The sequence below is a fragment of the Pistacia vera genome, unplaced genomic scaffold (genome assembly GCF_008641045.1).
Source record: "Pistacia vera cultivar Batoury unplaced genomic scaffold, PisVer_v2 Contig109, whole genome shotgun sequence".
NCBI classification, from domain to species: domain Eukaryota; kingdom Viridiplantae; phylum Streptophyta; class Magnoliopsida; order Sapindales; family Anacardiaceae; genus Pistacia; species Pistacia vera.
The window spans coordinates 167054-179445 of record NW_022195126.1 but is presented as its reverse complement, the minus strand read 5'-3'; the positions used below and the strand labels follow the sequence as shown (position 1 = coordinate 179445).

The 12392-nt window shown below is 34.7% G+C and overlaps 2 protein-coding genes across 2 annotated transcripts; one reads left to right on the top strand and one right to left on the bottom strand.

Moving 5' to 3' along the window:
* Window positions 1-2254: 2254 nt before the first annotated feature.
* LOC116135713 lies at window positions 2255-6015 on the bottom strand. The gene is made up of 2 exons (XM_031421427.1): window positions 5813-6015; window positions 2255-2929 (listed from the first exon to the last, which is right to left on the bottom strand). Exons 1-2 carry the CDS (start codon window positions 5877-5879, stop codon window positions 2325-2327), a joined length of 672 nt encoding a protein of 223 aa, XP_031277287.1. The 5' UTR covers window positions 5880-6015; the 3' UTR covers window positions 2255-2324.
* A 268-nt stretch (window positions 6016-6283) lies between these two features.
* On the top strand, window positions 6284-11708 carry LOC116135705. The gene is made up of 7 exons (XM_031421421.1): window positions 6284-6591; window positions 7427-7466; window positions 7972-8042; window positions 8707-8801; window positions 10729-10796; window positions 11162-11272; window positions 11460-11708. The coding sequence occupies exons 1-7, from the start codon at window positions 6378-6380 to the stop codon at window positions 11590-11592; spliced, it is 732 nt and encodes a 243-aa protein (XP_031277281.1). The 5' UTR covers window positions 6284-6377; the 3' UTR covers window positions 11593-11708.
* Window positions 11709-12392: the final 684 nt, after the last annotated feature.

Below are 12392 nucleotides of genomic sequence, written 5' to 3'. Positions count from 1 at the left end.
TGGCCCTACATCTAGCATCAACCCATAGCACATTCTTTAATCGACTCTCTTCATCTACATCAATCATGTACCAGAAATTTGAATTCTCCTTTTGCATTTTCATAAAATACTCTAGTACTGTCGAAACATCTCCAACTCCAAGTCGTAGCCTTCTAACTTTTTCAATGTAATTCCTACAATCTTTTTGTAGAAATGTCAAATTCTCTACACCTCTTGCCTCAACTAAACATGACTGAAAATTTTTACAAGGTTTAATCCCAAACTGATCATTAACTTCAAGCCTCCTTTTCACAAAAGGCTGTATCGTTTGGTTTATCTTGAAATATCTTCTTTTCGTCAGACTTGTAAGATCATGGTTATGTTCAAGCACAACTGATTTAATTTCCCATTTGTATTCACCATTCAAAGCTGCACTAATCCGACTCTTATAATCTGTTTTTGCAACAGGTTGTTTTTTCAAGGTATTTCTGCATTACTCCTCTCCTTCCAGAACAAGAACACGCCACTGTCACGTATCTCATCTCTCCATCATCTCCTTTCTTTGACATACGTATCATTGCTTCAAAACCCATTTTATTCCCATACCTTCTGTAATACTTCACCAAACTATCAACTGAATCAAACACCATTCCAATATGAGGCTCTACTTCTTCCTCTGCACATCCCTTATCTTCTAATTCATCACATTAATTTTCCTGATTCAATGGTTTTATAATAAAGAAAATTAGAATGTGCTAATACAACACATCATAATAAACAATACAATACAACACATTTAAAAAAGTTTCAAACACAATTTACCTCAACATCATTGAAACGAGGCAAACTAGACTCTTCCATATTTCGTTATTTCATGCACAACTAATACTAGTTTTCGCGTTCACGGATCTAGTTCACAACAGTCGCCAACAAATATTATCTATCAAACATATATTCAATCCAAAATAGAATATGAAACTAAATGAATATATAAAATAAGTCAAAAATTCTTTACCTTAACAAAAAATTCCGAGCTTTAAAAAATTTGATATTTATTTTTGTTTCTCAGTTATCTTTATAAAAAGAGGTATTGTTGATGGTGCTTGGCTGTTGAGGAAGCTACCGGCGTCGAAGCAAGGAATCACAACACGCAGACGAAGGAGAAGCGAAGAAAAACAAATGGCACAAACGAAGAACACAAGAAAAACAAATGACGAAGACGAAGGAGAAGGAGAAGAGAAGAAAAAAAATTTGTCGCTTACAAATGAAGCGTATTAGACAAGCCATTCATTAATATTAATTAAACAAAATATTTTTTTCAACAAATATGGACGGCAGTCCATGAAATGCAGACGGCTGTCCACACTAGATGGACTGGCGTTCATGTGTACATTAAATTTTAAAAAAATAAAAATTTCACAAAATGGGGACGGCAGTCCATTGTTTTTTTTTTTTTTTTAAACAAAACAACTTTTTATGGACGGTCGTCCGTTGCACTATGAACGACCGTCCAGGATGTATGGACGGCCGTCCGAAACCGTTGGATGGCCGTCCATTTATGTCAGTATTCAATCGTCCAACGTGGCGGCCTTCACGTGTTTCGATACAATTGTTCGACAGATAGAGCATTTTTGGTTAGGGTATTTTTAAAACCAATCGGTATTCATTAAACAAAAGGCCAAACACTCGGGGGTTAGACTCATATTTTAGAATCCAACAAGTGCTCAATAAAAAAAAGTAAAACACATTAAGGTTTACTTTTTAAAAAAAAAAAAAAAAAAAAATCCTAAAAATAATTAAAAAGTAAGGTTAGGTAGAGTTATGAGTTTTGTTTTAATTTAAATTTTTGATGGCTTCATTTCCAAGTCGTTTCATTAAATTCATAGATTTAGAGATAAAGTTAATGTCAAAAAGCTACGGAGGACAATAGAAAGGAATATAGGGAAAGGGAAAAAGAGAGACTTCTTGCCGAGAAATACGTGATGAAAACAAAAAAGTGAAGGCATTTTGATATGAGAACATTTTGAAAAGAAAACACTTCTCCCACAGTTGAAAGGTGAGTTGAGTATGGGTCTCCCAAAGTATGCTTCTTTCTCATTTTTCAATTTCCCATATTAAACATTTTCACTATTTATTTTTATAACTCCTCATGAGCCCAAAATAAGTCTTAACAATCACAAAACATACTTTCTATAACATACAATTATACATTAAGAATTTTACTAGAACAAATGAATGACATGAATTTGCATACAATGGAATTGATAAATAGAACAAATTACAGAGGCCAAATACAACAACATTAAAGAGGCCTAAAAAAACAAGTGGGATTCTTCTAAACAAGATCATAAACCAAACCCATAAGCCACTGCAATCAAAGCTGTAATGGCATATGGCCATAGACGATGGGGTTGATGCAAATCATCGACACCACTGCATTCATCGTTAGCGCCGCTAAAACATCCAGGCCTTGATATTTTAGCCACACCATCCTCAAAAAGAAAGCTTGCATTATGTTTGCCATTGCTAAACAAGACACACCAGAAATAGGGAGACCCACCATCGGTACCAGTCACAGCAGCCCCAACTTCGGTGTGATTCTTACTGTATAGAATATCTAAGCTTTTGCTGTTTTCCATCAGGATATCCGAAAAAGCTTTAGAAGCATCGACATAAGATGAGTGGCAACCTAGAAAACGACCAGTAATTTGAGAGAGGGATGACGCAAGAACACCACAGTTGGGGGCAAAAGTGTCTGCAAATGAAGAATCAGGAGGTTTCTTGGCATCTGTCCCTCCTACAGCACTACAGTCGCCTTCATATGCTTTTATATACTGCAAAGCAATGCACGCCAGGCCTGGATTATCATAGAGGGATGACTCCTTGTGTGCAGTTCTATTTTTGTTGAGCACAGCCACCAACTCATCAGCAGGGTTGTCGGTTACTTTTGCTGTAGTCATTTGAAATGTCACAATAAAGATGTGCTCGGCATAATGACACAATTAAATCATGGATTTGGAAGAAGAAATAGAATCGTGCCATCATGACAGACAACTATAATTGTCATTCTTTAGGTCTGAAATATCTAAGTTCATACTGCTATCCCAGAATTACGGGTTACCAGTTAAGTGCCATCTAATCATTATTGAAAAAATCATAGAAATACATCAAAGATATAAAACTTAAAGAAGTTAGAATAGAAAAAGAAGAGAAATGCTTTACAGTTTTCAGTACACTAAGAAAATGATGCATAGTTTACGACATAATTTGATTTCTGTAACTCATAAAATCTCTGGAGTACTTAAATGTTTCAGATGTTTCATAGATTCCCAGTGACAGTTCCTAAATCATGAGATAAATGTCCAAAGGCCGAAAAAGCGCTGAGCAAATGTGATCTAGGAAGCATAGCATAGGATTAGGATTCCATTTCATAAGCTTACCGACTTCAATTGATTATTTAATATGAGTATTAGTTCTCTCCGTACAGGCTATATATTTCTCTCTTAGCTCTTCTAACTCTTCTGGACTTCTCCTTTTCCTACTTATTCTCCTTGATTCTATTCTCCTTTTTTCTCTCTATTTCTATATTCTTTATCTTACTCTTCTTCTGCTCTTGAGCTCCTCCATCAAAAGAACTTTAGAAATATCCAGGGAGACTTCTCCAAAGCCAACTTCTTTCAGTAAACTTTGACATCACTATGTTAGTGAGGGCTTCATTCTGGTTTCAGTTCAATAATGGCTTCAACTCTTTTTCTTAAATTAACCCAAATTGATTGAAATAGTTATTTGTGACAACCTAGACCGATGGAAGAGTGGTGAACAACTACTCTTCATCGCATGGTGATTGGTGAATGAGTAAAAGTTTTGATGCTAGCAACTCACTAGTCTCCAAAATTACTTTTCCCCTTTATGAGGTCGCATCAATCCTCTGAGTCAAAATATCACATTAGGAGAAATGCTAAGTATGATCTATCATAGACATTGTTGTTCACTCTTTTCTCTCATGTTCATATGTGCCTATCAAACTTTTATCATTGGCAAATAATTTAACCATTATCCTGTACCATTGCCCTATCAACATGCCATTGTCAAAATTAAATAACAAAAATTAATATATCTGTCAAAATAAGGAGTAAAAGAGTATAGGAGATTGGTGTTAGCATTACAATGCCCTATCACTGTTCAGGTGTTACATTAAAGTCCTCACATTCGCAGATGTGGCTTGGTTCTCTTGGCTACATAACTATAAATTGTGTAGGAAAAACGAAAAGAGTGATAAATGTATTAATTGCACAAAGGACAGGAACTGCAAAAAGCACAAGGACGGCTTAAATCTAAATCAAATGGTGAGAGGCAGATAGACAGAAATAAACCCCTGAATAATTCAAAAATAGAAACAAAGCCTTTCTCAGTATCCATGAACATAGGCCATGGCATTTTTAAGTTTCCTTGTTAATCACTTTCCAAAGACTGAATCAGATTGAAAAGATTCACTCTGTCAAGCAAAATTCCTAACTCAAACATGGAAACTAAAACACTATCCTGTCGTTATGCGAAGTAAATGTGTGTAATACCCACACCGTCACACTGAGCTCTTCAGAAAGATGCTTTAGGATACAGAACTTCGAGAGTAAATATGACAACTGTCCCAGGCATAAAGGATGAACGATATAGCATAATATCTCTTCTTTCTTCAACTCTCTCTTTAGTCATCTATGCTGCTTATATTTTGCACAAATTGTGCTCCCTTTCACATAATGTGCTTCCTTCTTTAAGCATAGGTACCCACAGGGTAATAATATGAACCCGAACAAGTTCACACAAGAGTCATTCATGCTCACCGGACTTGCTTTGGGACTTCACACAAACATTTTTTTTACCCAAAACACGTCTACTTATTTGACACAAATAATGCTTATAAACTAGTCTGATGAACTTGGCATCCTCATGAGGATTTACTTTGTTAAAGCAAACAAAGACTCATATACTAGCCTAATAGACATCGCATAATCGAAGGGTCCATTACACTCGAGCACACTGTAAAAACATTTGTAACAATATGAATTTCCTTAAGCAAGATATTAATCATTTTAGATACACAACCCTTACGGTTTTGTTCTTAGGCTTTTCAAACCAAAAGACCTACTACAGTTTTACTAATGGGAAGTGAGTCTTTACAACGATGTTGGATTTTGAAACCCCATCCTTACCTTATTCATCATAACCACTCTATACTGTGCCTCAGAAAGATTAGTTAGTAACCAGCATGTCGACATCAATAGATCATACTAGCATTAGAAATAAAGTATGCACGGGAAAGAAACATCAGCATAAGTTAAGGTCATTTTGGTTTTAGTTTCCAAAGCTCAGCCAATCAACATTGTTAAAAAATGGTTGACTTTAATGTTCTTTGACCTTCTCTGGTTTTCTGAACATTACAAAAGATCAAATTTTTAACTGCCTCACCTAAATCTTTAAAAAACCCAAAAAGAGAAAAGAAAAAGAAAAACCAAACAGCAGTAGAGAAATAAGTAAAAAGGATTAAAGAAAAAAGAGTTAAAGACTTGTCAGTTAGTCTTTTAAGTAAGAGATCTGCCCAAATCTAAGCATGGCATAAGCATTGATGAAATTAACAGAGCATTAATGATCTCAAGAGAAGCAAATAACTACATCATTTAATTAACGAAGATAAACACATAAAAAAGTAAGAAAAAAAATAAAGATTCACAGAGTTGTGAAGCAGATCAAGCACGTGTAATAACTGATAACCATTATTCAAACCCATAATGTACTAAATTATTCACCAAGTATAAGAGAAAGGAAGAGGACTTACATTGAATGTTGGCAGTAGCTGAAACGAAGAGAAATGGGGCTAAAAGAAGCCACAAAACTTTTACCATTTTCGGTGGTGTTAGTAAGAATGTCAGAAAATTTTGAAGAGAGAGAGGTATGAGAGAGAATCAGAGATGTAACAGAGGACGAGCAAAGTGAGTCGAGTGCAATGTCTATTTCATTTTGGTTGCTTTACTATTATAATTATTGTTCATGTATTTATTTGAATATTAATCGCCGACACTGCCACCAACCGGGTCTCGGGTTCAACCCAGCTCATGTGCCTGCTGTCTTCTCAATTACGATTTTACCCTAACCACCATTCATATTATATTTAGAGCCCTAAAATGATTGTTTATTCTAATTCATACAAGATGACGTGGCGGAATCCAAAACTACCAACAATCCATTCTACTGATTTTCGTTTTCACGAATTTAATTAATATTTCATTTTAATACAAGATGACGTGGCGGTCTAAGACAGGAAGAGAAACAAACGGATAAGAGAAGAGCAATACACTGTTTTCTCCTCGGCGTGGTGAGTCTCAATCTCATGTTCTGTCGGAATGGCAACACTACGCACTCCAGCGCACTCTAGCACTACTCCTTTTGGTTTCTCTTTCTCATCCTTGCCTCGCTCTCTCTCCCAAAACTATGCCGCCGCAAAAACGAACAGACCACCAGTGAGGTGCGCATTGAAATCGCCTCCTGAATGGCGGGAGAGCCGCCGATTGGTCTCCTTCTCTCTCGCCCTTTCACAGTTGCTCTTTCTCCCTAATGGTACGCCTACTTCCATTTTTCTTAATTTAATGTTTAATGGATTTATAACTATTATTAATGGTTTTTTTTTTTTTATAATAAATTTTAAAGCCAATTCAAAAAAGGATGAGTTGCACATGGGAAGACAAATTGAGCAGAAATTTGTTATCTTAGAGTCGACGTAAAGTTGTGTTTGGATATAACTTGAGACCAAAGTCATGTCATCATGTTGTGGAATACCTTTTTCAGTTTTTTGGTGTGCTTTAATTTCATTATCCAAACAAAGCTTAATTATCTAAGTTTTGACAGTTAAGATGGTAATGGATTATGGGATTTGTATAAAATGATTAACTGAATTGGGAATTTAGGATTAGTTTATTGAAGGAGTATGTTGTTGTGACTTGTGAGTAATTTTGTATGTTTGAGATTATTCTCGTAAAAAGTGCTTTTGAGTAAAATAGTTTTCTATTGATTCACTTAAAACTGCTTTTTGGAAAAACACCTAATACGCTTCTAAAAAAAAAAAAAAAAAACTAACCAAATGTATTTGCTGGAAGCGCTTCAAATTTTGTTTATTTAGAAAAGTACCCCATCAGATTATTCTACAAAAATCACTTTTTTAAATCTCAAAAGTGGACAAAAAAAAAAAAAAGCTTTCTACTATTTATAAGCACTTATAAGGTATAACAGTGTCAAAAGACAGTTCCAAAAGTATTTTTACTTACTGTTTCTCCGAAAATTTATTTGTTGAAATGGTGTAGATTACTTATTGTGTTTTTTCTTGTTTTATATTTTGTAGAAAAGAGACGGAATCATATATTGGCCATGAATCTGACTATTGGTGTTTTGGTTGCAGATGCTATTGGGGGCAGCTTGTTGGATAAATATGTGAAAAAGTAATGACTTGGCATGTTCTAATTTTCAGTTGATTCTTCTTGGTTGAGTTATGGTCGTAAAATAGGGAAACTCATATGTTTAAATTTCCGGATGCTGATAACTTAATAGTGGAGACCACACGTTCCAGGCTCGTTTTGAGAACTTTATATATTGGCTATTACCTTTGTCTTACTACTTACGGGTCCTAGACTCCAAATGTTGGTGCCATGATGTGCATTGAACAAAATGGAGGCTTACTATGTACGATTTCTCTCCATACGTTCTGCATATCATTTTAAACTTCTCACCGGTTATTTCTGCACGATCAAAGTGGTGAAATGAGGGAATTTGGGATTTTCTTCTTTTCTTGCTTATTTAATTTAGTGTTTGTTGAAACTTCCTCAACATTTGGATGTCTGTTGGGATTTTCTGGACCTGATCGCAGGCTTGTTGTTCATTTATCTTTTTGTGTTTTGAAAGGATTACAAATCACAACTAATTTTTGGTTCTATACATATTTCACAGGAAAAAGCTGGACCCATTAGAGGTTTATGTACCCCCTCTTATACTAACACAATTGCAGATTAAGGACTTAGGTAGTAGATTTTCTTGTTAATTCAATATTTCTTTTATTCTGAAATTATTAGGTCTTACAGTTAAATATTGCATGTTCTCTATTATCTATAATTTTATGCTGCTATTTAACTTTGTGGCATGTGTTGTCTACAATTGTCAACGTCTTTTGTATCTATGACACATCAATCATCTATTTATCTAAGAAGGAATGATTCTTTATTGTAATGTGCTGTAAGCTACTCAGCAAAATGAATATTTTGATAAGCATTTCTTCTTGCTTTCCTTGCAATGGCTATTATATAAATAATGTTTTTCTTATCTTATGTTGATCAAGCTGAAATCTTAATTTCTGAAAAAAAAAATATTACTAACTTATCCCTGAGTTCTGAAAGTTAGTGTTATTAGTGGCTTTTTTGATTCAGGGGTAACTTGATTTCAGATATTTGTTTCCTGTTTTCTGTGAATGATGTATTAAAATGTATTTCCCTATGATGTTCAATATAATATTTCTTGATTATTATCGTGGCCTAAGTTCTTGTTGTTGCTTTACATATACACTTATCTTTACATGAGACATGAGAAATGTGGCCTCAATTAGGCTTTGGAAAATAATTATACTCACACACACAAAATATATTGGGTGTGTGATACTTATACCTTATACTCATCTTTTGACTTCTATAGAGAAAACACTGGAGGTTGATAAGCCAGAATATGCTAGCTGCCGGTCACAACTACGTTCTGGACCAGCTGGATCTTTGCGTGTAAATATCCGTGCAGTAAGTTGAAGCTTTCTTCTATTGTTTGAATATTCTTCAAATTTGCCTTTTTTGCCTTTTTGGCTTTCAATCTTCTCCTGCTATACTTTTATCTACATAATTCTTGAAACATTTTTTGTCCTTGACTCAAGCTAGTTAATCAACTCTTGGTTTATATTTAGTATCTACAACCTTGTTGACCACATGCTTAATGGAAAGAAGTTAGGACTTCTTAGTGCAGTCTCTTAATTAGTCAAAGGCATTTCTAGAAATGCTCTAATAATGAAAAGTCTACAATTTTGGTTCATAAAAACAGAAGAGAAAGGAGGGTTGAGAATTGCTACTGTATGGAAACTTCTGCATTAACTTTCTGCTTTCGGTTTGGGGAACTGAATTGACCGGACACTTCTGGGAAGCTGTACTGTGGAAACCTTTGGGGAGAGTTTGAATCTGAAGGAGCTAAATTCTATTTAAAGTGAGCCTGACGATGAAATAAAGTGGATCCCTGTTCACTCATGTTGACATTGAAGAAGCTTTATTATGATTATTATCATTAATATTATATATGTTCAGTAGATCTGATATGGTTTCAACCAAATATGTGACTTATTTGATTTGCTATTTAACTAGAATACAGCCACTACAGTGAGATAGCAAGAATGGTAAGAATCCTAAATTGAGGTGCTGTGAGATAAACTCTGTTATATATTACGGATGAGGACCAATGTTGCAATGAATATGGGCTGATACAAAATTTACAGTTGAGTTATGATCGGTAGAATTGTGGTGAGATTGAAATTGCAATATGTTTAGGTATTGAGACGGTCTTTGAAGTGAAGAAATGTTCTGGATTCAGAATGCCATTATAAATTGTTCCATCTTATGTTATTCAATCTAATGAGAATCCACACCTGTTCAGAAGGAAAGATGAACACCAACTGCTATGTAAAATGAGAGTGCATGCAAATATGTGTTTCCTTAGTATTAATAATAATTTAAGGAAATAATTGAAATTCCTAGAAGTAATGCCCAAGAATTTGCAATGTGAAATTTATGAGTTGGATATTTTGTGAAAAAAATAAAGTTTTCTTTCTTGGAGGGCTATAATCCTGAAAATTTTAGTAAAACACTTTCTAACTCAGTATAGTGTTAGGCCCATGCTGCTTAAGACCATCCCTTTAAGGAATCAAAAAATACTGACTCAGTATAGTGTGACCACCATTTTTAGTACCTATCATTTGTNATATTGCAATGAATATGGGCTGATACAAAATTTACAGTTGAGTTATGATCGGTAGAATTGTGGTGAGATTGAAATTGCAATATGTTTAGGTATTGAGACGGTCTTTGAAGTGAAGAAATGTTCTGGATTCAGAATGCCATTATAACTTGTTCCATCTTATGTTATTCAATCTAATGAGAATCCACACCTGTTCAGAAGGAAAGATGAACACCAACTGCTATGTAAAATGAGAGTGCATGCAAATATGTGTTTCCTTAGTATTAATAATAATTTAAGGAAATAATTGAAATTCCTAGAAGTAATGCCCAAGAATTTGCAATGTGAAATTTATGAGTTGGATATTTTGTGAAAAAAATAAAGTTTTCTTTCTTGGAGGGCAATAATCCTGAAAATTTAAGTAAAACACTTTCTAACTCAGTATGGTGTTAGGCCCATGCTGCTTTAGACCATCCCTTTAAGGAATCAAAAAATACTGACTCAGTATAGTGTGACCACCATTTTTAGTACCTATCATTTGTGCATGCTTTTCATAAATTTTCATCCACAACAAAATCGTATATTGTTATATTAAAGATTGTTTCATCTTAGAGCCTATGTTGGAAAAAATTATCAAAAGCATCACTCTATATTCTCATTTTGATTTGCTTTATGGCAGTTTTTGTGTACATGACTTCCTGAGGTTTGGAAATTTTCTTCGAACTTCAGGTAGCACAGTATGCTTCAGATGCTGGAAATGGTAAATCTGCTTTCAATGATGTTGATCAATGCCTCAGGTATCATAAGTTTATCTTCTCCCTGCAACTCATGATTTTGCTTTGTAATCCGGTGTTCTTAATTACAGTCAATGCACTTATAATTGTCTGATGAGGTAGCTCTCATTATTATGATGTGACTCAATGCTCCAAGTGAAGGTTTGTTTGAGGATCTATAAAGTCAACCGAGTTAGCATGTTAATATTTTAACAATCTGTACAAGCAATTATTTACCATTTAACTACTTTACTTGAAATTTTGCTGTTTTTCATGAAAGCTTGGATGCTTTGTGTACAGTATGGCTCGCACTGAGTTCATTCTGTTAAAAGTTCTGCAGCAATAGCAATAATTAAACCATTTTCTGATCCAGTTATCTACTCTTGAAGGGCCTTGGAAGATCTGGATTCTTTGTTTCTGCGTGCATCCAGAAATGATGGAGAAACTTCTGTGAAATCAATGAAAGCGAAGATTGGAACTGCTCTTAATGCACTGGACAGGTGATGCTTTGTTTGCTCTTTATTAGAACCTTCATTAAAAGTGTGATTCTAAATACAGAATTCGCTAGCTAGCTCTCAAAACAAACAAAAAATTTGTATCATTCTTTCTTCGGTTTTCTCTCTTAGCTATTGATTACCTATACTTGTCTAGACAAACATCAGTTTTTGATGTTCTCTCTCTTTACAGCCTCCTCCAAACTGTCCCTTCTGAAGTGTTAAATAAAGGAAAAGCTATAGCTGATGCTTATAGACAGGCAGATGAAGAGGAAGAAGCAGAAACATTGGACCCAGAAATTAAAGAGTTGGAGTCAATACTGTAAACTTATGTGCATATTTTGGTGACAAATTGAGTCTCTATCATCTTTTGTGAGGGATTGACCCAGAAATTAAAGTTTTGCATTATATTCAGTCTTATCATGGTATGAATTAATCTGAACTAAACTGGAAAACTTTGGCCATCGACTAAATTTATTAGGCTAACATTGCCTCTTTATAAACCATTAGATCGGTGCTGTTATTGAAGTGCTATTTTAAATTCACTTAACTCTTATGTAACCCCATCTTTAATCACTTTTTATNCCTCTAAAAATCCTTGAACTAATGAAAGAGGAGTTGAGAGGAAGTAGGAAAGGAGAATGGCGGTGGAGAAGAAGAATGAAAGGTTTGCAATGACTTAAATCCTTTTAACTCAACTTATGGGCAAGCATTCCCATATTGCCCTTACTCTTCCTTGGGAATTCCATCTATATCCTTTAATTCATCACAATCACACCCCCATACCAACATATTTTTCATGAAATTTCCTTACATTTTACTCCCCACTTTTCCCACTAATTAGGGGTAGAATGGTCAAATTGCCCTTAGGGAAGAAAATATCTAAACTTCCATAAATTTTTTAGCCGACCCATCGCCGCGACGAAACACTCCAGCAAGTCACCGCGGGCCACAACACGTCTTTGCCGGCGAAGCTTCTTCTTCGCCTCAGTGAAGCCTGTAACCCTAAAATTTTGCCAATTCTTCATAATTTCCAGGGCAAACACTTAACCAAACCAATATCTCCATTCAACTAAGGGCCAACCAAACAATACTAATAATAAACCGACTCAAATAAGAGCAAAAT

Excerpts from the sequence above, each read along its gene's own strand:
- LOC116135713 (XM_031421427.1), bottom strand. The coding sequence starts at position 5,879 with ATGGTAAAAGTTTTGTGGCTTCTTTTAGCCCCATTTCTCTTCGTTTCA. Across the intron at positions 2,930-5,812 it reads AGCTACTGCCAACATTCAAT|CAAAAGTAACCGACAACCCT; the intron begins GTAAGTCCTCTT and ends AAATGACTACAG.
- LOC116135705 (XM_031421421.1), top strand. The coding sequence starts at position 6,378 with ATGGCAACACTACGCACTCCAGCGCACTCTAGCACTACTCCTTTTGGT. Across the intron at positions 6,592-7,426 it reads GTTGCTCTTTCTCCCTAATG|ATGCTATTGGGGGCAGCTTG; the intron begins GTACGCCTACTT and ends TTTTGGTTGCAG. Across the intron at positions 11,273-11,459 it reads GCTCTTAATGCACTGGACAG|CCTCCTCCAAACTGTCCCTT; the intron begins GTGATGCTTTGT and ends CTCTCTTTACAG.